This window comes from Rhinoderma darwinii, chromosome 5, assembly GCF_050947455.1.
Source record: "Rhinoderma darwinii isolate aRhiDar2 chromosome 5, aRhiDar2.hap1, whole genome shotgun sequence".
In the NCBI taxonomy this organism is placed as follows: domain Eukaryota; kingdom Metazoa; phylum Chordata; class Amphibia; order Anura; family Rhinodermatidae; genus Rhinoderma; species Rhinoderma darwinii.
Window position 1 is genome coordinate 137,468,314 of NC_134691.1, and position 27,287 is coordinate 137,495,600.

Below are 27,287 nucleotides of genomic sequence, written 5' to 3' on the forward strand. Positions count from 1 at the left end.
ACCTTCTGTAGTACAGAAAAAATGTATTACAAATGAATTTTCGAAAAAAAAATAATGAAATTTGTAAATTTCACCTCTACTTTGCTTTAATTCCTGTGAAATGCCTAAAGGGTTAAAACAGTTTCTGAATGCTGTTTTGAATACTTTGAGGGGTGCAGTTTTCAAAATGGGGTGATTTATGGGGACTTTCTAATATATAGGGCCCACAACTGAACTGGTCCCTGAACAAATAGGCTTTTTAAATTTTCTTAAATATGAGAAATTGCTGCTAAAGTTCTAAGCCTTGTAACATCCTAGAAAAAAAGAATGTTCAAAAAACGATGCAAACAAAGTAGACATATGGGAAATGTAAACTAGTAAGTATTTTGTGTGGTATTACTATCTGTTTTACAAGTAGATACATTTAAATTTAGAAAAATGCAAATTTTTGCTAATTTTCTCTAAATCTTGGTGTTTCTTTTACAAATAAATATTGAATTTATCTACCAAATTTTTTCCCTAACAAAGTACAACATGTCACGAGAAAACAATCTCAGAATCACTTGGATAGGCAAAAGCATTCCGTAGTTATTACCACATAAAGTGACACGTCAGATTTGAAAAATAGGCTTCGTCCTGAAGGCCAAAACAGGCTCAGTCCTGAAGGGGTTAATAGGCTTCAGCAGTGGTGTAAGTCAACATGATGTCACTGCTATATACAAACAGAGAACAGATCTGACAGGAGCCCCCAGCACAGGAACATCTGGGAGGAGAGGTAAGTAGAAGTTTGTTTTGTGTTTTTTAACTCTTCCTGCTGCTTCGACAAAATGTTTAATTCCGGACAACCGCTTTAAAAAGGCCATGCACACCTTTGAAATATTTTTTTTTAAATAGTCATTTGTTTTGTGCAACTTATACTTTTTATTAAAAAATATTTTTACTTTTTTAGATAGTTGCTTTGTATTCTGTATACAGAGCAGTCGTATCTAGCGCGGAGACCTGAATCCATCAGGTCAGTGGGACTGACAGGTTCAATGTCACCAGTTCCTGCGTGCGTCTGACACGCCTGATCCACCTGTTATCCATCACATTTAAGTTATAAACGGTCAGAGATACGCAGGATCCACTGACACTGAACCCGCCAGTCCCACTAACCTGACGGATTCAGGTCTCAGCGCTAGATACGGCTGCCCTGTATACAGAATACAAAGCAACTATCTCAAAAAGTAAAAATAGTTTAATAAGGCTTCATTCAGATCTGCGTCAGGGCTCAGTTCAGGCGTTCCATCTGAGCGTTCTGTCAGAACGGAACCCTGACTGAAACAAACGGTGACCATAGGTTTCTGTTTGCATCACCATTGATTTCAACGTGACTGATCCGATGCAGACGGTTTCCGTTAATCTCAGTTGTGCAAGGGTTCTGTGTTTCAGTGCCACCATGGTGCCCATTTTCCACTTATTGCCCCTTTAGCGTCCTGGTGGCCCCTTGATGCCCATTTGCTATTTACTGCCCCTGTAGCATCTTCTGTGACAGAACAACAACAAAGGCAACAAAATGGCAAATGGGCATCAGGGAGCACTGAATAGGAAACTAAAGGGGCAATAATTGGCAAATGGACACCAGGGTGGCACAGAATCCTCCATCCATTTGCCATTATTGCCCTTTTTAGACCCCCATTCAAACAAAGCCCACGTTAAGTGACTGACCTGCTGGGCTTCTGAAAAACACTGCGAGCTGGAGCCGGCCGCAGAAAACGTTTACTCCGTCTCCCCACCAGCCCTGGAAATGCATAGGAAGCGCGGTGTCTCCTCCCTGTCTTTGGTCCTGAGTAATGTAATTACACCTGTCTCTTCATTCAGGATGCAGGACAGGGTGAGCAGTGGCCAGGTTGCGGGGCAGCCAGTATTGAGGTTGGTGCAGTAAGTGAGCTGGCACCCCGAGTAGTGGCCACGGCATGCACACCAGTTAGTGCCTCCCCCCCTACAGTGCGGCGGGTGGCACCCTGCGTGACCGCACTGGTCGCACGTACCAAAGGCCAGCCATAATCAACATTAAAAAGAAAAAAAAAATGCTGAAAAGAGATCACTCTGTGTGTAATGAAACTTTATAATATGATTTTCTCTTTTTGTATTGAATTACTGAAATAATTTTTGGGATATTCTAATTCATTGAGAAGGACCTGTATATAGTACTATGCCATGTTACCTATTTGTTCCACCATCCTCAACTCCCTATCCAGAATGGCAGACTATTTCATTTCCTTCTATGTGTATACTGTATATAATGCGATAAAACATATATAGACTGCATTATTATGTTAAAGAATTCAGATTATTTTTATGTTGATAAAACTTTTTCGTTTTCCTTGAAATAAAAGTGCAAGAGACAGTAATGGAAATTATTTTTTATTGGGGGGGGGGGCTGCGGACAAAAATTCTAACATCTGTATTTTTGCATAAAATCCTTCAACAGAACTCACAGCTTAGCTCTAACTTCCAAGATGTTTAGTGTGCCTTCCTTGTGCTATTAGTTTCCCTGTCTCTTTATTAACCAAATCTACAGTTGCAAACGCCAGCGTTCTTCCTTGCTTCAAAACTTGCGCAGTGATGAGAACGGATTCTCCAATTTTGGCAGCATTCATATACCTTTAAGAAATGAGAAGACGTTTTAGAGTTTGTTTTTTAAAAGACATCAACAAGCTAGCCATTGCCGAAGGGTAACTTTACACATACAAAGTTACCACTCTCCGAAACCGGCCATGGTTGTGTCAGAAATTACCGGTTTTGCACTGCGGATTTTGGTCGCACAGTTTCTACCAGTTGATACAAGTGTTTTCAAATTGTTTCACCTGGTAGAAGCCATGTGGTCAAAAACCACAGCAAAACACACATTGTTTTGTGCAGCGGTAATTAGCCGTGTCACGTGCCACTCGGCACATGTGAAATTACCCTAAACAGAATGAATATTCATAAAGATCACTGCTTTCAGGGATCTTCAGGCTGCCTGCCTTCCTGACCCTTGTCTTGTTATTTTTATATTTGCACACTGGCACATGGACTTTGCCCAGGATCTCGTACATTTTCTCATTCTAGCAGAAAAACAAAGATAGATATGTGCATTAAATACAAGGGAGTCCAGAAATAAGTGAGCGATTGTGACCCTAAGGCCTTATTCACACGAGCGTATTTCACGTCCGTGTTACGCGCGTTAAAACAACGGACGTCACACGGACCTATGCAATTCAATGGGGCCATTCAGACAGTGTTTTTCATGCAGCGTGTGTCCGCTGCATGAAACTCACTGCATGTCCTATACTCGTGCGTTTTTGGCGCATCACGCACCCATTGAAGTTAATGGGTTAGTGAACATAAAGGAAAAAAAGAACCCCAACATTTGTAAAGCAATTTCTCCTGAGTATGACAATACCCCATTTGCGGTCAAACTGCTGTTTGGGCACACAGTAGGGCTCAGAAGGGAAGGAGTGGCATTTGGCCTTTGGAGTGCAGATTTTGCTGGATTGGTCTCTGGGACCAAAACAGTAGAAACCCCCTAGAAGGGACCCCATTTTGGAAACTACACCCCTCAAGGTATTCACCTAGGGGTGTAGTGAGCATGTTAACCCTGCAGGTATTTTGCAAAAATTAGTGTGCACTTGATGTTGCAGAGTAAAAATTGGATTTTTTTCTATAGATATGCCAATATGTGGTGCCCAGCTTGTGCCACCATAACAAGACAGCTCTCTAATTATTATGCAGTGTTTCCCGGTTTTAGAAACCCCTTACATGTGGCCTTAATCGTTTGCCTGGGCATTTGACAGGGTTCAGGAGTGAAAGAAAACCATGTAAAATTGAGGCCTAATTTGGTGATTTACAAAAAGTATTGGCTTACAATTGCAGAGCTCTGATGTGAAATAATAAGAAACCCCTGAGAAGTGACCCCATTTTGGAAACTACACCCCACAAGGCATTTATTACAGGGTGTAGTGATCATTTTCACCCCACAGGTCTTTTCCATAAATGATTGTGCTGCAGATGGTGCAAAGTCAAAATTTCAATTTTTCCCTAGATATGCCATTTCTGTGGCAAATATGTTGTGCCCAGCTTGTGCCACTGGAGACATCCCAAAAATTGTTAATAGGTTTCTCCTGGGTATGGCGATGCCATATATGTGTAAGTAAACTACTGTTTGGGCACACTGTAGGGTTCAGAGGGGAGGGAGCGCTATTTGGCTTTTGGAGCATGGATTTGCTTGGTAGATTTGTTTGAGTATTGCTGGTGTTTCAGTTTATAATGTGGGGGTACATTTAAGCTGGGCAGAGTACATCAGGGGCATAGTCAGGTGGTATAATAATGGGATAAAAATAAAAAAAGTAATCCATAGTTGGTTGTTATGCTGTGAAGCAATCCTTTATGCGCAGGCCGGTGTTGCACTGATAAATGGTGTCCTTACTTATCCCCCTTTTGGTCCACACTCCGCACCTTTGCAGTTTGGGGAATTTTGCTGGGAAGTGTTGTCCTGGTATAATACGGGCGCCCTCGCTTCTAGCAGATATGTTTGGGCCCTCCCCTTCCTGGTTTCCTAATTTTGGGGCCTTGATAAATCGCCTCTTGAAACAGAAGAAATGTTCCCCTCGGGACTGTATATTTTTTATTTCCTGACTTATGGAAGCCTTAACGAATGTTATTTTTTCATAGACTTAGTGGTATGAGGGGTGTTTTTTTGCGGGACGAGCTGAGTTATTATTGGTTTTAAAAGTTTAATTGCCGGGGTTCCGATGAGCTGCAAACAACTTAAATGCAGAGATCGCTTTTGACCGCTGCATTTAAGGGGTTAATGGTGGGGATCGAAGCCAATTTCGGTCCCCGCCATTACAGCCGGATGTCAGCTGTAATACACCGCTGACATCCGGCGATGGCGGCACTGACTTACGCTTCTGAGCCGATGCCATGCGTTTGTCGTATGGATATGGCAAAATGCGGGAAGCACTGGCTTTCCATAACTTATCCATACGACAAATGTCGGGAAGGGGTTAAAGGGCTATTCCCATCTTAGACATATATGGCATATCCACGGTATATGCCATAAATGTCTGATAGATGTGCGTCCCAGCTCTTGGACTCGCATCTATCTTCAGAACAGGGGTCATCCACCTAGTTAGGTGGCCGCATCTAGGCGAATAATGAATAAAGAGTTGGCTACGCATATGAAAAACCACAACAAACTGCAGCAAAACCGCTTGTTTAACCCCTTAATAACCAGCCTATTTTAGACCTTAATGACCAAGCTATTTTTTACGTTTTTCCATCGTCGCATTCCAAGAGCTATAACGTTTTTATTTTTATACACAAGAACGAACAAGGAGTATAGAGGCCATATAATAAAATAAATCTTTATTACATAGGTTATACACATAACACTGACGAATTATTAAAAAAGGTACAGTTGGAAAGAGTGACTCTGTGAAATATCCATTGCAGAAGGGCAGGCTCAGTTATTAAGGTATATAGATACAAGAAGGTTACCAATAGCATGTGTGAATAGGGGCAACCATAGATACCAAAGTGCATGACATAATATACATGCACAGAGTTACAGAGTATAGAGGCACAGTAATATACATGTGTAGATCTCTAAGTCATATCCGATTAGTGTGCAATGTGAAGCTGTCAACATTTAGTATCGTGGTTAGTAAAGTTCGCAATTATCACCCAAATGCAGAAAAGGTATCTTACCCATAATGAGATGTACTTGGAGCCTGACGGACGTATGGAAAAACCCCAACACGCTTCGCAGTGTGCTTCCTCAAGGGGTATTTCCATCGTCGCATTCCAAGAGCTATAACGTTTTTATTTTTGCGTCGACATAGCTGTATAAGGTCTTGTTTTTTGCGGGACAAGTTGTATTTTTTAATAGCACCATTCTGGGGGACATATTATTTATTGATTAACTTTTATTAACTTTTTTTGGGGGGGGAATAGAAAAAAATCTGAAATTTCGCCACTCTTTTTGGCGTCCTAAAACTACGCCGTTTACCGTGTAGTATAAATAACACTAACTTTATTCAGCGGGTTGTTACAGTTGCAACGATACCAAATTTGTATAGTTTTACTACTTTTACACAATAAAAACGCATTTTTTTTTTCAAAATTATGTGTTTGTGTCTCCATATTTGAAGAGCTATAACGTTTTTCTTTTTTCACCGATGCAGTTGGAGGAGCAGAATGCAACACTGAGGAGGATAGACAATCTTGAGCTGAGCTTGCTGCTCACGGAGCATGCAGTTAGTGGGTTACAACTGGAGGGTGAAGACATGGGTGAGCAGGATCAGGTAAGTAGCTGGGTTAATGTAGTTAGGGGCAGCAGAAAGGGGTCAAAGAAAAGGAAGGCCGATCCGGTTTCTGACATTCCAGGCAAAATTGCCAAGTTGGGTGATGATGCGAGGGTGTCCGTCTCAGAAATGGCAGCCCTAGTGGATACTGATCTCCCTAACAGCCGGGAGAACAGCCCAGCTAGTAGTCGGCGGGATGGTAATGCAGGTAAGCCAAGACAATTGATAGTCGTAGGGGATTCTATAATCAGGAAGACGGATAGAATAATTTGTCGCCAAGGCCACCTCAACCGAATGGTTTGCTGTCTCCCTGGTGCCAGGGTTCGGCATGTGGTGGAACGGGTGGACAAATTGCTGGGAGGGGCTGGTGATGATCCAGCTGTCGTGGTCCATGTCGGTACCAACGACAGAATAAATGGTAGGTGGAGGAGCCTTAAGAATAATTTTAAAGAACTAGGCTACAAGCTGAAGGGAAGGACCTCCAAAGTAGTATTCTCAGGAATACTGCCTGTGCAATGCGCATCACAGGAAAGACAGCGGGAGCTCAGGGAGTTAAATGCATGGCTGAAGTCTTGGTGTAGAGGAGAAGGATTTGGGTTCCTAGAGCACTGGGCTGACTTTTCATTGGGGTACAAACTGTATTCTGCAGATGATTTGCACCTAAATGGAAGGGGGTCCGCTGTGCTGGGGGAGAGAATTCTAGCTGGGGTGGCGGAGTATTTAAACTAGGGCTGAGGAGGGAGGTCAATGTAGAAAAAAAAGGGGTAGCCAGGTTAGAGAGGGGTCAGACTATATTGGTGGGGGGGAGAAACAGAATGTGGGGAGAGGACTAGACAACAAGATAAGGAGATCCTTTCATTACAAAACATCAGTGTAAATAAAAAGGCCCGATTAATGTCAAATCACATTTCTGATAATAAAAGTGAAAAACTGACAGGCAAGTTAAAGTGTATGTTCACAAATGCCAGAAGTCTAGCAAGCAAAATGGGGGAGCTGGAGGCCTTGATACTGGAAGAAAATATAGATATAGTTGGTGTTGCTGAAACATGGCTGGACTCTTCACATGACTGGGCTGTAAATCTACAGGGTTTTACACTTTTTCGGAAAGACAGGACAAATAGGAAAGGCGGTGGTGTATGTCTGTATGTGAGAAATGATATGAAGGCGAGTGTGAAAGAGACAATAGTGGGTGAATACTGTGAGGAGGTTGAAACCTTGTGGGTGGAACTAGAAAGGGAGGTAAACACTGAAAAAAATTACTTTTGGTGTAATCTATAGACCCCCCAATATAACTGAGGAGATGGAAGTTCAGCTATATAAACAGATGGAGCGGGCTGCACAGGCGGGTACTGTAGTGATAATGGGAGATTTTAATTTCCGGGATATTAATTGGTGTCATGGTTCGGCTTCAACTGCAAAGGGGAGACATTTCCTCAACCTGTTGCAGGAAAATTTTATGGGCCAGTTTGTGGAAGACCCGACTAGAGGTGAAGCTCTGTTGGATCTGGTCATTTCTAATAATGCAGATCTTGTTGGGAATGTCAATGTTCGTGAAAACCTCGGTAACAGTGATCATAATATAGTTACATTTTACCTATACTGTAAAAAACAAACGCAGGCTGGGAGGGCAAGAACATTTAATTTTAAGAAAGCCAATTTCCCCAGGATGAGGGCTGCAATTCAGGATATGGACTGGGAAGAACTAATGTCAAATAATGGGACAAATGATAAAATGGGAGATTTTCAAATCGACTTTGGGTAATTATAGTGCAAAATGGATTCCTACAGGTAACAAGTATAAACGACTCAAATTAAACCCCACATGGCTTACACCTTCTGTGAAAGGGGCAATACATGACAAAAAAAGGGCATTTAAAAAATACAAATCTGAGGGTACAGCTGTAGCCTTTGTAAAATATAAAGAGCTTAATAAAATCTGTAAAAATTTAATAAAATTAGCAAAAATACAAAATGAAAGGCAGGTGGCCAAGGATAGTAAAACAAATCCCAAAAAATTCTTCAAGTATATAAATGCAAAAAAGCCCAGGTCTGAACATGTAGGACCCCATGATATTGGTAATGGGGAGTTGGTCACAGGGGATCAAGAGAAGGCAGAGTTACTAAATGGGTTCTTTAGCACTGTATATACAACTGAAGAAAGAGCAGCTGATGTAGCCGGTGCCAGTGCTGTTAATATATCAGTTGATATACTGAATTGGATGAATGTAGAGATGGTCCAAGCTAAATTAAATAAAATAAATGTGCACAAGGCCCCGGGACCAGATGGGTTACACCCTAGAATTCTTAAAGAGCTTAGTTCAGTTATTTCTGTCCCCCTTTTCATAATATTCAGAGAATCTCTAGTGACTGGTATAGTGCCAAGGGACTGGCGCAGCGCAAATGTGGTGCCTATTTTCAAAAAGGGCTCTAGGTCTTCCCCAGGTAATTATAGACCAGTAAGCTTAACATCCCTCGTGGGGAAAATGTTTGAGGGGCTATTGAGGGACTATACACAGGATTATGTGACAATAAATAGCATTATAAGTGACAGCCAGCACGGTTTTACTAAGGACAGAAGTTGTCAAACTAACCTAATCTGTTTTTATGAAGAGGTGAGCAGAAGTCTAGACAGAGGGGCCGCTGTGGATTTAGTGTTTTTGGACTTTGCAAAGGCATTTGACACTGTCCCCCATAGACGCCTAATGGGTAAATTAAGGACTATAGGTTTAGAAAATATAGTTTGTAATTGGATTGAGAATTGGCTCAAGGCCCGTATCCAGAGAGTTGTGGTCAATGATTCCTTCTCTGAATGGTCACCGGTTATAAGTGGTGTACCCCAGGGTTCAGTGCTGGGACCACTATTATTCAACTTATTTATTAATGATATAGAGAATGGGATTAATAGCACTATTTCTATTTTTGCAGATGACACCAAGCTATGTAATATAGTTCAGACTATGGAAGATGTTCATGAATTACAGGCAGATTTAAACAAACTAAGTGTTTGGGCGTCCACTTGGCAGATGAAGTTTAATGTAGATAAATGTAAAGTTATGCATCTGGGTACCAACAACCTGCATGCATCATATGTCCTAGGGGGAGCTACACTGGCGGATTCACTTGTTGAGAAGGATCTGGGTGTACTTGTAAATCATAAACTCAATAACAGCATGCAGTGTCAATCAGCTGCTTCAAAGGCCAGCAGGATATTGTCGTGTATTAAAAGAGGCATGGACTCGCGGGACAGGGATGTAATATTACCACTTTACAAAGCATTAGTGAGGCCTCATCTAGAATATGCAGTTCAGTTCTGGGCTCCAGTTCATAGAAAGGATGCCCTGGAGTTGTAAAAAATACAAAGAAGAGCAACGAAGCTAATTAGGGGCATGGAGAATTTAAGTTATGAGGAAAGATTGAAAGAATTAAACCTATTTAGCCTTGAAAAAAGACGACTAAGGGGGGACATGATTAACTTATATAAATATATTAATGGCACATACAAAAAATATGGTGAAATCCTGTTCCTTGTAAAACCCCCTCAAAAAACAAGGGGGCACTCCCTCCGTCTGGTGAAAAAAAGGTTCAAGCTGCAGAGGCGACAAGGCTTCTTTACAGTGAGAACTGTGAATCTATGGAATAGCCTACCGCAGGAGCTGGTCACAGCAGGGACAGTAGATGGCTTTAAAAAAGGGTTAGATAATTTCCTAGAACAAAAAAATATTAGCTCCTATGTGTAGAAATTTTTCCTTCCCTTTTCCCTTCCCTTGGTTGAACTTGATGGACATGTGTCTTTTTTCAGCCGTACTAACTATTTAACTATGTAAGTTGTATGAGGGCTTTTTTTTTGCGGGAAGACTTGTAGTTTTTATTGGTACCATTTTGGAGTAGATGCGACTTTTTAATCACTTTTTAATCACATTTTTTTTAAAGTCAGGATTCACAGAAAACAGCAATTTTTTACGACGTTTACCGTGTGGGTTAAGTAATGTAATAGATTTATAGTCGTGGTCGTTACGGACGCGGCGATACCAAATATGTGTAACTTTTTAACTGTATTTTGTTTTTTTAATAGTAAAGCAGTTTGTAAGGGGAAAAAGTGGGTTTTTCATTTTTTTTTCACTTTTTTTTAATTAACTTTATTAAACTTTTTTTTTTTTACTTTTTTACTAGTCCCACTAGGGGACTTCACTATGCGATCCTTCGATCGCTATTATAATACACTGCAATACTTTTGTATTGCAGTGTATTATGCCTGTCCGTTTAAAACGGACAGGCATCTGCTAGGTCATGCCTGCGGCATGATCTAGCAGGCATTACAGGCAGACCTGGGGGCCTTTATTAGGCCCCCGGCTGCCATCGGAGACACTGACACTCGGCGATCTTATCGCCGGGTGTTGGTGGGATGAGAGGGAGCTCCCTCCCTCTCTCCAAAACCACTCAGATGCGGTGCTCACTATTGAGCACCGCATTGGAGGGGTTAAACGGGTGAGAGCGATACTAATATCGATCTCACCCGGCAGAGCAGGGACGCTCCCAGCCCTCAGCTGCCTCTGGCAGCTGAGAGCAGGGAGATTTGACAGCTCCCTGCTCGGTTTACTTATTCCGATGCCGCAACGGAAAAAGTCTATGGCATCGGAATAAGGCCCGTTAGTGACCGACGTAAAAAGACTATGGGCCGGTCACTAACGGGTTAATTACATTTGCATTGACCAGTTTTCTCAAAGGGATGGTCTCTTCTGGACAACCTTTTCCCTACATGAAAACTAGTGATTAGTGGATTGCTGCAGGTCTGGCAGCTGAACCCACAGCCACCAACTGTTAATGTGTTATTACAAAGCATCTATTCAAATAAGTACATGGTTGAGTCCTCCAGAGCAAGAGGTGATCATTGATGCCAAACTCCACTATGGCTTATAAAACGGGGTCCCAAGAGGGCACTACCCTCTAAGGTCTCATGAAGACCATTCTTTTTTCAACCCCTTCCCGAATTCTACGGCCTCCCACACACGAGCGTGTTTGGTTCGTGATATACGGTCCGTACATCTGCCTTATTTCCTGGACCGGACACACTGCAGGGAGCCGGGCTCCTAGCATCATAGTTATCTATGACGCTAGGTGGCACAACTGTCCCATACTGAAATATTTACATAATTACAGAAAGGGACAGTTATCCCGCAGCGAGGAAGTGACACCTAACGTCCTCGATAACTGATGCTAGAAGCCCGGCTCCCTGCAGGGTGTACGGTCCGGGAAACGCGTCCGAAGTACGGACCGTAAATCATGGACCAATTACGCTCGTGTGTGGGAGGCCTAAGAGCCATAACTTGTTTTTTGCAGGGTGAATTGTAGTTTTTATTGGCACCATTGAGTGTACCATATAAATGTGCTGAAAGAAAAAAAAATTTTGGGGGGGGGGCTGGGTGGAATGGAAAAAACAAAAAGAATTCCTCCACTGTGCGGTAAACATAATGACTTATGACTTGGGGTCGAATACATCACGGCAATACCACTTTTTTTATAAATTTTTTATCATTTTTCTACTCTTACAAAACAAATTATAATTATTAGTATTTTTTTTAATAAATGGTTTTCTTTTGTGTCGCCATATTCTGAGACCCATAATTTTTTTTTCCATATTTTGTAATTGTGATCACTTTTTATTGCTTTTTTGGGGAAAAGCAATAGGATTAAAAAAATACCAATTCTGGCAGGTTTTTTTTTACGGCGGTTACCATGCGGGATAAATAATGCTATATTGTAATAGTTCGGCTTTTTACGGATGTGGCAATACCAAATTAGGCTTATTTTTTACATTACTTTCGTTGGAAAACGGGTATTTTTTGAACTTGTCATATATATATATATATTTTTTTTTTTTTTTTCCTTTAGCCCCACTAGGGCACTTGATTGTTCAATTGCTTGTACAATACACTGAAATACTTAAGTATTGCAGTAATATGGTGGTTTTACCGCTCCCTTAGGCTCTGTTCACATCTGGGTTGGAGGCTCGGTTAGGCCTCAGTCGCATTTCCAGTTAAAAAAGGCAGAAGAAATAGCGCTGCATGCAAAGCAATTTTTTCTGGTAAAATGGACACCCTCACCAAAACTCGATGGAACCCATTAAAGTCAATGGGTTTCATCAGGCATAGTTAGTGTCCGTGATGCATTAGCTCCAGCATTTCAGTTTTTTCTTTCTTCTGTTCCTATGATAAGATATCGTTCACATCTGTTCTATCTTATCTTGAATAAGAGGACAAAGATGGCACACCAGGGGCCCTTCATTAGGCCCCTAGGTTGCCATGTCAACCATTTGCACCCTGCGATCGCTGCTGATGACAGAGGGGGCACCCCCCACCTTTCTAAAACTGCTGGGATCAGAGTTATCTCCGATCTCGGCCATTACAATGAGGTGTCACAGCAGAGTGATGTCACAGCAGAGTGATGTCACCAGTCACGTGCCCCGCGGCAGCATCGGGAAACAGGGCCAATTTGGAAACCATGTAAAATTACTAATTTATTCACATTCCCAAGATAAAAGCATTAACACATACAAGTTTTTACTTGGGAAAAGGCCATTAAGGCTGGAATAGTGTAGTAGATGCTTTTCCATCCTGAGGGACCCTGCAAAAAATTAATACAATTTGCAGTTTCAGATTTTTTATTTTTTTTACATGGGTGCCTGATGCCACTGTTAAGGTATCTGTTACAGCCAAGAGCTTTTCCTGACATTTATGTTGAAGTAGGCCAAAAACTAATGTGCACAGAGCCCAAATACCCACAAGTGGTGTACATGGCACATTTTTGTAGTCAGGTACATCATAAACATATTGCTATCAATCACATACTGAAATGATGAAACCAAGCAAACATACTTACGTTATGTTCATGTCCACACTAACTCCTGGAGCTCCTCTTTCTGTGTGCATCAAAGCAACGGTGGAAACCATGTCAACCAAGGTAGCCGTGAAGCCGCCATGCATCGTGCCACCATGATTTGTGTGCTCCTCATCAACTTTCAGCTCACAAATAACTTTACCAGGACTTGCAGACACAAGCTGGAGCTGGGAAAGGTTAGAAGAAGCACAATATATATTATTCCCAAGAATGGAGACCAGCGGAATTTCAGCAAGCGCTACTCTTAGCTCGATCTTAGATATACATTCAATATTTCGCAGCACTGGACAAATTAATTCACATGTATCGGTTGTAATGATTTTGAGGGTCTGGGTTTATCGATGGTTAGAAAAATTATAACATGTAAATGAACCTCACAAAACATGTATAACATGTGTATCTGGTTCTGAAGGAGACAGGACATTTTTAACCCCTTAGTGACCACTAATACGCCTTTTTACGTCGGTCACTAATGGGCTTTAGGCTAGGCTGACGCCTTTTCACGTCAGCCTAGTCTAAGTGCTGCACGGGTTTCCCGTGCAGGCTGGTGCCGGGGCTCTGCTGTCTGATGACAGCTGAGCTCCTGCTCCAACGCCCGCGATCGAAGTTTACTTCGATCGCGCCCGTTTAACCCGTTAAATGCCGCCGTCAATAGCGACCGCGGCATTTAACTGTTTACAGAGGGAGTGCGCTCCCTCTGTCACCCATCGGCGGCCCGCGAATGAAATCGCGGGTCTCCGATGGGGTGTCATGGCAGCCGGGGGCTTGATAAAAGCCCCCAGGTCTGCCCTGGACATATTCCTGTTAGGACGCGCCGGAGGCACGTCCTAACAGATTGCCTGTCAGATTTACACTGACAGGCAATAATGCTCTGGCATACGAAGTATACCAGAGCATTATAGCAGCGATCGGAATATCGCACAGTAAAGTCCCCTAGTGGGACTAATAAAATAAGTCAAAGTGAAATAAAGATTATTAATAAAAAAGTACAGTAAAAAAAATAAAACAATTTTTTCCAATTAAAAAGTGGTTTTATTTAGTAAAAGTGTAAAAAAAAAAAAAAAAAATACACATGTGGTATCGCCGCGACCGTAATGACTCCATTAATAAAGTTAATATGTAATTTAAACCGCAAAGTGAATACCGTAAAAAAAAAACGCAAAAAACCATGGCGAAATTGCAATTTTTTTCCATTGCCCCCCAAAAAAAGTCATAATAAAAATGAATCAATAAGTCCCATGCACCCCAAAACAGTACCATTCAAAACTACGTCTCGTCCCGCAGAAAACAAGCCCAAAAAATCACTACATTGATGGAAAAATAAAAAAATTACGGCTCTTGGAAAGCAACGATGCAAAAACAAATAATTTTAGTTCAAAAGAGTTTTTATTGTGCAAAAGTCGTAAAACATAAAAAAACCTCCACATATGTGGTATCGGCGTAATCGTACCGACCCATAGAATAAAGGTAACATGTTATTTACGTCGCATAGTGAACGGCGTCAATTTAAAAACGCATAGAACAATGGCGGAATTTCAGTTTTTTTTTTATAATCCCCCCCAAAAAGGTTAATAAAAGTTAATATAAAAATTATATGTACCCAAAAATGGTGCCATTAAAAAGCACAACTAATCCCGCAAAAAACAAGTCCTCATACAGCTATGTAGACGAAAAAATAAAAACGTTATAGCTCTTTGAATGCGTCTATAGAAAAACGAATAAAATAGCTTGGTCATTAGGGCCTAAAATGGGCTGGTCACTAAGGGGTTAATGGGGTGGCTTAAACACTCAGTGTAGCAGATTCTGTGTGGTTACACATAGTATTACATGGTCACCCATGCACACGGATGTTGCAATGGCCATCCATAGCTCATTACCCGGATGGCTGCATTGTGTCGACCAGTTGAGGCAACTCCTTTCAGGCCTAGAAAGATATTTTAGAGTGCAGTAGGAACAGGAGTTAAATATATATTTATATCAAGCAAAAAAAAGTTCCATGGTGGAAATGAAAAGCCACTTGGCTCCAAACATGAGCAAATAAGACCCACAGATTTTCTTACTGGACCCTGCAATCTTTTTTCACACATATTTTTATAGGACGCATAGGACTTAATTTTTCCAAATTGGAGCGAATAGGTTTTTATTTAGTTTGACTTGTGCAGAGAATAATCAAGCTGTTCTAAGGGCCTTTTCACATCAGCGTCGGGTTCCATTTGGGGTTTCCGTTCATCTATTCAGTCAGAGGAACGGAAAATAGAATTAGACTTACCTGTAATTCGGTTTCTAAGAAACCCTCCATGACCGCCGCACCACAGGAGGATAGGGCTCCGCCTCTAATAGGGACAGGCAACACACAAGAGGTTAATTAGCCCCTCCACGCTTCAGTGTATTTCAAATTACCATATGGCATAGCGATTCAACATATTTATTTCTTCATAATCAGATCACATATTTTTCGGACTATAAAGACACAGTAGCTACCCCATCAGATTCTGAATCCTCTTCTACCACAATTTTCCTTTTCTTAGGTGTGGGAGGGGTTTGAGAGCGAAAATATGACAGAGAAAGTGACCAAAGATTGAATCTCTTGCTTGACCAGCCCCTTAATCTCTTCCATAAATAATGGTTCTTCATCCCTTATAATCTTTTCTGTGCAGAAACTACTTACGGGTTGGGAAATACGCTAGGCTCCACCACGCCGGGGTTTGGAGGCAGACTTCTCAGACATGATACAGTCAAACTGTCCTACCTGAGAGAATGAGGTCTCATGTCCGGGTGAGCTCTAACCCGGATTACCGGGACCTGCGTGATGATATCTACCAAACGGTAGCGTGCTCCTCCTCTGCTTGTCCCCCGGAGGAGCCCATTTCATGCAGACGCCAGTAACAGGGTGCCACCATGACAATCTGGCATCTGCAACCGGAAGTGTCTCACTCAGTCCGCCAGAAGTGACATAAGCGTGTGTTGCACGCCGGAATGCGCCATATTTATAGCAGCAGTAGGATCCCTATTGCATCGAAGCGCACGGCTTGGGAGCTCCTGGGGGACCACAGCCAGCAATTTACACCTCAGCTTCACCCGGAGGAACAGAAGAGGTGAACGTGGTCCCAAATTCAGGAGAGATGGGAGCAGTGCTAAGTGGAGGTAGGAACGACCACTCACTGCCTGGTGATTATTCTTTTAAGTGAGCTAACAGACTGACACCAGCCCAGTTGGAAGCAACCTTTTGCATGCCCAATAGGGACAGTAAAAACCACTGAGGGAGGCGGGGAGGGGCTACTTATAATGTGGTGACAGAGCCTCTTTAAGTTCCTTATCTTCTGCATAATGTGATCGGCGCTGTAATGTAGATTACACCAGTGTTTTTTATTTAGAAAAACGATCATTTTTGATATGTGCTGTGTAAATGAATGGGGAGAAGTGTATGACGCTGATTGGTCACTGATTGGTCAGCGTCATACACTTCTCTCCAACGCCCACTTGGTCAAGAAATAAAACACGCCCAGTTGTCTATTAAGAAAGTCATTAGCATAAAGCTAAAATTGTTCATAACTTGCTAAAAAATGATTGTTTTTCTAAATAAAAAACACCGCTGTAATCTACATTACAGCGCCGATCACATCATGTAGAAGATAGGCCACTTATAATGTGGTAACAGAGTCTCTTTAACCTGTTGTGTTTTTGGTCCCCATTAGAGGTAGAGCCCTATCGTCCTGTGGTGCGGTCATGGAGGGTAAGTAAGAAACTATATATCTTTCATTTGCATTACCATTGATTTCAATGGTAATGCCTCCGTTTCATTTAGTTTCTGTTCCATAAAGGTTCCGTGAAAAAAAACAAAAAACAATAGCGTGAAATAAAAAAAGTGAAAAAAAAAGCCTCATGTACCCTAAAATGGTATCATATATAGAAACGACAGCTAGCCCCGCAAAAAAATAAGCTCACACAACTCAATTGACGGGGGAAAGAAAAAAAACACGTTAAGGGTCTCAGAATAGAACAAAACAAATTTTATTTTTTAAAATAATAATTTTTTACCCGGTAAAAATACACATTAAAAAAAATATATATAAATTTGGTATCATCGGAATCATATTGAACCGCAGATTAAAGTTAACAAGCCTTTTTTTTTATCACACGGTGAACATCGTAAAACCGAAACCCCCCAAAAATAAACGGATGCATCACTGTTTTTTTCCCCATTCCACCCCACAAACAAATTTTTTCAGTTTCCCGCTACATTCTATGGTACAATAAACGGAGACGCGAAAATCTACAACTCGTTCCACAAAAAAAACGAGCCCTTATACGGCTATAATCGACGGAAAAAAAATAAGTTATGGCTTTTGGAAGGTGGGGAGGAAAGTGAAAATCCAAAAAATGTCTGCAGCTGGAAAAGGTTAAGAGATTTCATAAACATATTCATCGGGTACAGGGAAGGGAGCACCAAGGTTGTTGAGCCACATGAGGGATGTACATCATTTATCGATTGTAGGATTACAGCGATTGTTCACCTCAGTAGATGGTAGTGATCGTCATATTAAACGGTTAGGCTGGATTCACACGAGCGTGTGAGTTTTGCGCATGCAAAAAACGCGGCATTTTGCGCGCGCAGAAGGCACTTAACAGCTCCGTGTGTCATCACCATATGATGCGCAGCCGCCATCATTATGACACTCCGTTTGGATGTTTGTACGTGGTGCTTTTCTGTTTACATTCATAGTTTGACAGCTGTTGCGCAAATCACGCTTGTCCCACGGAAGTGCTTCCGTATGGTGCGCATGATTTTCACTCACCCATTGACTTCAATGGGTGCGTGATGCGCGAAAAACGCTCAAAGAACGGACATGTCGTGACTTTTACGCAGCGGACTAACGCTGCGTAAAAATCACGCAACTGTCTGCACGGCCCCATAGACTAATATAGGTCCGTGCGACGTGCGTAGATCACGTTCGTCTGAATAAAGCCTTAAGATGCAAAGCCAATTGGATTATCCGAACGGAGACGCTGGGACCCTATGGTCTGAACAATAGGAGTGACCGATCGTCTTTTTTATGAATATGTTCCATCCGATTGGTTTGCACGTACGTACAGTCATGAGGAGATGGAGTGGGCAATACTGTGCTGGAATTTCCACATTTGTAACATCAGGGGTTCCTAATTCATCTTCGGGTGGTGCTCAGCAATGGAACATATCATCAAAGTTAAACATGGCAGCGGTAGAAAAGAAAAACATGCGGTTACAGACTGTTTCACGCTCAAAAGCGCTTCTTCGATGAGCGCGAAAGTCTGTAACCGCATTTGTCTGTTCGTCCTCCCTCCACAGTCCTTGTTTGATGCCATAATAAAGGACTTTTACTGCATCTGGGTGAGTGCCGCATCTTTTTCTTTTCTACCACTGCCGTACGTACGTGCTCTATTTTTGAATAGGATTTGTTACTTTGTTAACAATATTGATACATTTTGTAATGGTTACCGCTGATGCATGGCTGGGGATTTAAGGCCTCAAGAAAGCTGTAAATCGGACAGCAGGTGAACGAGCAAACGCTCGATCATCTGCTTGTCTGATCAGTAAAAGATTATCGTTTCCGGCAGCACATCTCCCTGTGTAAACAGGGAGACGCGCTGCCGACACGACAATAATGGATGGGGATGAGCGATCGGAGTAACGACCGCTCGTCCCCATCCATAGCTCCGTGTGACAGGAGCAAACGAGCGCCGATCAACGAAGTCTCGTTGATCGTCGCACCAGCCGCTTATCGGCCGGTGTAAAAGTGCCTTGAACCTCAAGGGTGAGTTTAGTGTATTATTTCTAGATTTGTTTATAAATGTATGTTTATTCTGAATCTGGTGATTGGATCCCCTACAGCAGCCCCGATTGAGATATTAATAACAAACAACCTGTGGTCCTGATGACATCATCGAGACTTGATTAGATCAGGTCCCAGTCATGTGAAGGCTGCGATAAACAATCATGACTCTCACAGGAAAAAGTTTGCCTAAGGGCTCATTCAGGCGAGCGTGTATCTTGTCCGTGTGACAACGGCCGCCATACAGCCTCACGTACTGCAATAGGGCCGTTCACATGACTGTAGTTTCAACAGAGCGCGTAACGGGTTCATGAAAAAAATAGAACTTCCTATTTCTTTGCGCTTCACGCATCTCTCCATAGACTCTAGTCTATGGAGAATGCGTGATAACACGTCCCGCATGGCTGCACGTCGGACGTGAGAAACAGCAGTTTTTCATTTCTGAGGTTGGCTACGTTTGTGTGAATGTAGCCTGAGGCCCTGTTCACACGAGTTTTTTGGAAGCAGAAAAAAAAAATCTGCCTCAGAATTCTGTCAGGAATTTTGTAGCAGATTTTCAACTGCCTGTGCATTTTTCGCCTGCGGCCACTGAAGAAAAAAAATAAAAGCTTGAATAACAAGTGCCTCAGGTTTTTCCTGCCTCCCATTGGTTCAATGGGAGGTCAGAGGCTGTAACCGCAGCAAGAAAGGACATGCCGATTTCAGACTGTCGCCAATTCCGACGCGTTTTCCGCATCAAAATCAGCGCCAAAGAACTCTGTGTGAACTGACCCTTACTGAGTTTTTTGCAGGAGGAAAATTCTGCCTCAAAATTCCATTCGGGATTTTGAGGCAGATTTTGACCTTCCTGCACAGCGTTTGCCCCGATTTTCGCTCGCGCCCATTGAGTGCTACGGGCAAAAAACTCAGCGAAATACGCTTTCTCTGCCTCCCATTGATGTCAATGGGAGGTCAGAGGCGTAACCGCGTGAAGATAGGGCGTGTCCCTTCTTTCTCCCACGAGGCGGTGTAACCGCCTCGCGGGAGAAAACCGCCCCGCCTCCCATTGAAATCAATGGGAGGCATTTTCAGCCAGTTTTCGTGCCAAAATACTCCGTGTGAACAGGGCCTTAAAGGGAACCTGTCACCAGCATTTTAGCTATAAAGCCAGCAATACCTGGTGAAAGTGGGTGAAAAATCAGTGTCATCTAAGCTATAAATATGTTCTAAGTAAGCTCTGTAACTTTAGCATTCCGTTTTTCAGTGGTCCCACGCCGTATGCAAATGAGCAGTAAAGAGTCAAATCTTCATCTGAAGAGAGTCAGATTTTCATTCCTCCAGCATCTCCACTTCCTTCTTTTTGATCGACAGCTCCTTAGCCAGTCAGGGCCGGACAGGTGGTGGCAGTGGGCGTGGTTAAGAAGCTGCATCCCAGAGGGAAAAATAATTACCATAAAAGGCGGGAAAAGTTTAAACGACTATATTTACGAAAGAAGAGAACAGGAACGAACTCTGGACAGCTGCGGTCATTGAGGGGTCAGGTGAGTTTAACAGGTAAGATGTTGATGACAGGATCCCTTTAAAGTGTAGCTAAACGTTCGACAAACTTCTTACATGTCATAGGTACATGTCAGAAGTTTGTATTGGTGGGGGTCCGAGCAGTGAGACCCCCACCAATCTCTAGAACGAAGACCCCCACCAATCTCTAGAACGAAGCAGCTGAAGTTCTCGTGTGATCGCTCAGCCGCTTCGTGTCTGTTCAGCTTTTTTCGGAAATAAATGTATCGAAGTACGGACTCAATAGAAAGTCTATGAGCCCGTACTCAGATACATCGGCTTTCCGGAAAAAGCCGAACAGACACGAAGCAGCTGAGCGCTCACACGAGAACTTCAGCTGCTTTGTTCTAGAGATTGGTGGGGGTCTCCGTGCTCGGACCCCCACCAATCCAAACTTCTGATATGTCCCTATGACATGTCAGAAGTTTGACGAACGTTTAGCTACACTTTAAGGTTAAGTCTACATGTAGAGGAATTGTTGCAGCAAATATTTGTATATTATTTGATGTGACTGTTTACACAGAGAGCACAACTAATACATGGAGCTGAAGTACCACAAAACCCAGCAGTGAATACACCCTAGAGATATTGCCACGGAGGTGGAGTAGCGGCAACCAAAACCTTTTTCTACTTCAAAACGTAAAATTCATGTTGCTGCTACACAAAGCCCAGCAAAATAAAGTTAGTTGGTGGTCCTGAAGTGCGTAAAAAAAAAATTAAAAATGTCCATATCAACCAATTAGACCTCCGCTCTTATTTTTTTCGTGCCAGAATTTAAAACGCAAGCTATTCTCTGACTGGTAGTTACCGGCAACGGCTCCTTAGCATCTACAGGGGAGATCCCGGCACACATTACTAGTAATAACCTGGGTCACATTCACAGCGTTATACCTTGCTTAGCACTCGGTCAAACCCAGGGCCCTCTCCGAGGGCTTTGAACACCATTCGTAACGTGCTGGTCGATAAAGAGCTCATGACTAGCGTAGTAACAGAAATATCACGCGACGTCCCAGCCTGGACAGTGCAGGTCACCTCCAAGTGCAGTTATGTGCGGACAAGCCCCGCCTTCACCACAGTCCCGGCTTCTTTACGACATGCAGAGAAGTTCCGGACAGGAGCTATACAAAATACGTTAGGCTTCCGGAGTACCCGCAGATAAGCGACGGCATTATATCACCGTGGTGACGATGCTCAGCACTACAACGGGCAGTGCAGGCAGTCAATGTGTATCTGCCTGCGGCTACTTTGACTTCCGTTTCCAGACTGTAACGCGTCACATGATTTCATCTTTAACTACCGATTGGCTGTAAACTTGTACATCTATCTCGCGATAATATAAGCGGAGAGTTCTTAACCAACGAAAGAAGGGCTCCCAGCCGCGGGCACCGTGGATTGGATAGATCGATAGTCGCCTCTCTTGCAGTAACTCCGAGGTGGGCGGGGTTTGTTGACATGCAGTCTCTGGGATGGAGCTGGACGGTGTTGCGGGGCTCTCGCCACCGGAGGGAGATGCGGCACTGATAACGGACAGGCAACAGAGTTGTGCGGCGTTTGCCAGCATTGCGGGCTGTGATCTGGCCGTGGCACAGTGTTATCTGGCAGAAAATGACTGGGAAGTAGAAGTATGACATATTTACAGTAATTCTGAAATGTAGCAGAGCCAAATTTGTTACTTTAGTGTTGTATCATCTTAAATCATTGAAATAATAGGCCTCTGCAGCTCTATAGAATACCTCATCATGCTAAATGAGAAACTCAGCTCTGCTACATCGGTACAAATGTCGAGAACACAGAAAGAAGAGAGCTTATAGCCAGGGGAATATATTAAACATACAAAATTTATTAGTAACATATACAGAAATACAATTATAAAAAATATATGTATATGATACAATATATTAGAAGGACGAGACTCTAGAAAAAAGTTTAATGGAGCAGGTATCGGTAATCTCAATATGCAGATTGGGTTAGCTATATTGTCAAAGAGGCAAAATCTCTCAAATATATTTGGGTAAATCCCGTTTCTAAGACGTGGTCAGACTCACAAAGTCCCAGTATAGAAAGACATGATTTATATAGATCTAGATACTAAATATAGCATCCAAGTTACCAATGTCTAGCTAAAGTAGTGACTAGGAGAGAGAGTGCATTGGACAAGGCTTACCCATATTAGATTGCAGTAATAGTCCGATATGTGCTCCAGCACAAAAGCCCCAACGCGCGTTTCGCTGTAGTGTTGCTTCCTCAGGGGGAGATGTGTGCAAATTTACAAATGTACAGTAAATGGTATTTAACAACCTCCTGGTATTTAATTGTTTGTGGATGAACTTCATATGGGGCTTTTCCATTACACGTTTATGGCATATTGATTAGATAACTGTGACCGGTGGTGGTCTTACCTCTGGGACCCCCAGAGGCATAAGGCGGTGGCCTTGTATGTGTTGCTGATCTTCATTCTAGATGATGGAAGATTCAGAAACTGCTAAGTTTTTCTCTCTCTCTCTCTCTCCCTGTCCTGTATTATACAGATAACCCATTGAGATGAATGTGTAATGTTTAATTTCTCCTGTGGTGGCGCTGCTGGGAAATTGAACACTTTGTGCCATGGTTTCTCAAACATTACAGCTGATCCCTGGGGATCCCAGCAGGGAAACCCATTGTAAACAGCTTATTGTCAAGGGGCTCTTTTAACAAGTAGGAATTGTCCAAAGTAGACATCCCCTGTAATATACCTTTAGACCAGGGGTCTCAAGCACGCGGGCCGAATGCAGCCCCTGGGGCTGTCATCTGCGGCACGCGGGACACAGATCCACTAGTATAGGCTCTGCTCCGAGACTCTGGAATTCCCTGACATCGCTGTCCACATATGAACAGCGATGTCTGGGGCTTCCCCAGAGACAGAGTCCTGTTCAGAGTGCTAGTGCAGGCTCTGCTCCGGGACTCTGTGGCATTCCCTGACATCGTATATGGACAGTATGTCAGGGTCTTCCCCAGAGCGGAGTCCCGGGCAGAGCGCTAGTATAGGCTCTGCGCCAATACTCTGTGGAATCCCCTGACATCGCTGTCCATATATGGACAGTGTGTCAGCGTCTTCCCCAGAGTGGAGTCCTGGGCAGAGTGCTAGTATCGGCTCTGCCCCGGGACTCTGTGGAATTCCCTGACATCGGTGTCCATGTTTGGACACACAATGTCTGGGGCTTCCCCAGAGCCGGAGTCCCATGCAGAGCGCTAGTATAGGCTCTGCTCTGGGACTCTGTGGAATTCCCTGACATCGCTTCCCATATATGGACAGTGTTGTCAGGGTCTTCCCCAGAGCGGAGTCCCGGGCAGAGCGTTAGTATCGGCTCTGCTCTGGAACTCTGTGGAATTCCCTGACATCACTGTCCATATATGGACAGATACAGATCAGCAGCACAAGATCCAAAACTCAAGATGGGTGCACGCCTCCTGGGTCACAGTCCAAAAATGACTCCTCAATTTGGACAAAAGAATGAGGCAGCACTACCAAATATTTGGAAAAAGATCCATTTATTCCACGTGCGACGTTTCATCTCATGCTTGAGAAAGGCTCACACTGAGCTGAAACGTCGCACGTGGAATAAATAACTTTTTCCAAATATTTGGTAGTGCTGCCTCACTTTCTTTTGTCTATATATGGACAGTGTGTCAGGGTCTTCCCCAGAGCGGAGGCCCGGGCAGAGCGCTAGTATCGGCTCCTCTCCGGGACTCTGTGGAATTCCCTGACATTGGTGTCCATGTTTGGACGCACGATGTCTGGGGCTTCCCCAGAGCCGGAGTCCCGGGCAGAGCGCTAGTATAGGCTCTGCTCTAGGACTCTGGGGAAGCCTCTGACATTGCTGTCCATACATCAACAATGATGTCAGGGGCTTCCCCAGAGCAGGAGTCCCAGTGATGTCTGGAGCACAGCTGGAGTCCCAGGAAGAGCCTACTAGCGAGCTGCCCGGGACTCCAGCTCTGGGGTTGCCCTGACATCACTGCGGCACTATCTAAAAAGGTGCAACATGTAGAAATGAAAAATGGTTGGCACTGCCTTAGCTTGCAATGTCACAGACTCTGTGCTTCAGCTCGCTGGGACCTGTGGTTCAACAGCCTTTGTCTGGCGGTGCTCAGTGCGTGTTGAAGTTAGTTTCAGCAAATAACAACATGTAGAAAAGAAGACAGCACGGCACTCACCTTTAGGGTATGTTCACACGGCCTATTTACGGACGTAAATCGGGCGTTTTTGCCCCGAATTACGCCCGAAAATAGCGCCTCAATAGCGCTGACAAACATCTGCCCATTGAAAGCAATGGGCAGACGTTTGTCTGTTCACACGAGGCGTATATTTACGCGCCGCTGTCAAATGACGGCGCGTAAATAGACGCCCGCGTAGAAGAAGTGACCTGTCACTTCTTTGGCCGTAATTGGAGCCGTTATTCATTGACTCCAATGAATAGCAGCGCTAATTACGGCCGTAATTGACGCGGCGTTCAAGCGCCTGCACATGCCGGTACGGCTGAAATTACGGGGATGTTGTCAGGCTGAAACATCCCCGTAATTTCAGCCGTTACGGACCCCCGCCGTGTGAACATACCCTCATTTGCAAAAGGTTTCTCTTTATTCCAAGATTGAGGCAGGCAACACGGGATTCAAAAGACAATAGAGCCAACTGTTTCCCGTCCATCAGACACTTTATCAAGGCATCCCTTGCCTGCCTCAATCTTGGAATAAAGAGAAACCTTTTGCAAATAAAGGTGAGTGCCGTGCTGTCTTCTTTTCTACATGTTGTCACTATCTAAAAAGGGGCTGCCCAATCTTGACGTGTGTTTGCCAAACACTGCCAACTGAGCAATTAACAATAATTTTGTATTGTATCAAATTTGAAAGTAATGCAGCCCGTCAACTTCCCAATTTTTCTATATGTGGCCCACTTACCCGGCCGAGTTGGAGACACCTTCTTTAGACCATCTGCACACGAGTGTAAGGCTGGGTTCACACGACCTATTTTCAGGCGTAAACGAGGCGTATTATGCATCGTTTTACGCCTGAAAATAGGGCTACAATACGTCGGCAAACATCTGCCCATTCATTTGAATGGGTTTGCCGACGTATTGTGCAGACGACCTGTAAATTACGTGTCGTCGTTTGACAGCTGTCAAACGATGACGCGTAAATTGACTGCCTCGGCAAAGAAGTGCAGGGCACTTCTTTGGACGTAATTTGAGCCGTTTTTCATTGAATTCAATGAAGCACAGCTCAAGATTTACGAGCGTCTCAGACGCCTCGTAAAATACGAGGAGGAGCTTTTACGGCTGAAACGAGGCAGCTGTTTTCTTCTGAAAACAGGCTGTCACTTCAGCCGTAAAAGCAAGCTAGCGTGTGAACATACCCTTATAGCTGCAGGTTTACGGACAGAAAATCGGCAGCAGAATACCGTACCAGCCATGTAGATGAGATTTGAACAGATCTCACACAAAAATGTAAAATCCACAGCATGTCAATTTATGCTGTGGATTTTGCTTTTTTTCAATGAGAGGGGTAAAATCGCAGAACAATTACGTAGCAAAATACAAAGGTCAAAAGAACACACTTTTTGGCCTTCATCAAGCTTATGAAACCCTATGAACACCGTTCATACGTACCTCTTACTCCTATGTCTACATGCACGTTTCTTCATAAAAGCCCCACAACTGGAGACCGAATTCTGGTTTGAAGCTGGAAATTGAAAAAAGTAACCACCTATAAAATACAAGGATTACACACCTTGAACAGTGAGCACAACCCCAAACCCTATACATTTCCTGATAGCAGAAAATCTAACTATTGCAGTTGTCTTGATGTGCTGTTGACAGCCATGTCCACCGTCACATAACTTTGTGACAAAACGGAATTATTTTTTTTAAACCATGCATTAAAACCTTCATTTGCGTCTAAGGGTATGTTCACACGCAGTGGTTTCAGACGTAATTCGGGTGTTTTACGCCTCGAATTACGCCTGAAAAAAACAGCTCCATTACGCCTACAAACATCTGCCCATTGCTTTCAATGGGAATTACGATGTTCTGTTCCCACGAGCCTTTATTTTACGCGTCGCTGTCAAAATACGGCGTGTAAAATGACGGCTCGTCAAAAGAAGTGCAGGTCACTTCTTGGGACGTTTTTGGAGGCGTTTTTCATTGACTCCATTGAAAAGCCGCTCCAAAAACGGCTGTAAAAAACGCAGCGAAAAACACGAGTTGTTAAAAAAAACTTCAGAAAATCAGGAGATGTGTTCGCCTGAAAACAGCTCCATATTTTCAGACGTTTTTGCTCCCTGCGTGTGAACATACCCCAAGTCCCCTTTCAGACGAGCATTGTAAAACTCGTCTGTTTCATCAGGATAAAAAACAAACTATTTTCTATCAGAGTTTAATCCTTATTGTATTAGTATGCATTCCGTTCATCTTATTACTTATTATTATTTGTATTATTATTAATAAATGTGTGTATGTATGTATGTATATATATGTATGTATATATATATACACACACACAGTGTGCTGTCACCATTCTATGTTTGCTGTATATCTGCAGTCATAGGTGTTCCTGCACCTGCATACACATTTTATATCGTTTAGTTGGAATGTGCTGTTCAAATTTTTGTTGTGTTTATGTGATCCATATATGTGGGGTTAGTGACTGCCTCCACTTGTTGTTCTTGCACTCCTCCCATTCTGCCCTGGGTGATTTTAATTAGTTT

The 27,287-nt window shown here is 43.2% G+C and overlaps 2 protein-coding genes across 3 annotated transcripts in view; one reads left to right on the forward strand and one right to left on the reverse strand.

The window, feature by feature from the left end:
* Positions 1–2,369: 2,369 nt before the first annotated feature.
* Positions 2,370–21,823, reverse strand: ACOT13 (acyl-CoA thioesterase 13). Of its 2 annotated transcripts, XM_075826562.1 has the most exons (4): positions 21,440–21,530; positions 15,472–15,535; positions 13,185–13,369; positions 2,370–2,625 (listed from the first exon to the last, which is right to left on the reverse strand). In XM_075826562.1, exons 2-4 carry the CDS (start codon positions 15,499–15,501, stop codon positions 2,469–2,471), a joined length of 372 nt encoding a protein of 123 aa, XP_075682677.1. In that variant the 5' UTR covers positions 15,502–15,535; positions 21,440–21,530; the 3' UTR covers positions 2,370–2,468. The 2 variants fall into 2 exon arrangements, with proteins under 2 accessions (XP_075682677.1, XP_075682676.1); XM_075826561.1 differs by lacking the exon at positions 15,472–15,535 and having other exon boundaries at positions 21,440–21,823.
* A 164-nt stretch (positions 21,824–21,987) lies between these two features.
* The window catches only part of TDP2 (tyrosyl-DNA phosphodiesterase 2), a 36,163-nt gene continuing 30,863 nt past the window's right edge, over positions 21,988–27,287 (forward strand). The window contains exon 1 of the mRNA XM_075826563.1: positions 21,988–22,170. Within this exon, the coding sequence (XP_075682678.1) occupies positions 22,015–22,170 (156 nt within the window). The 5' untranslated portion in view covers positions 21,988–22,014. The remainder of the gene's footprint in view (positions 22,171–27,287) is intronic.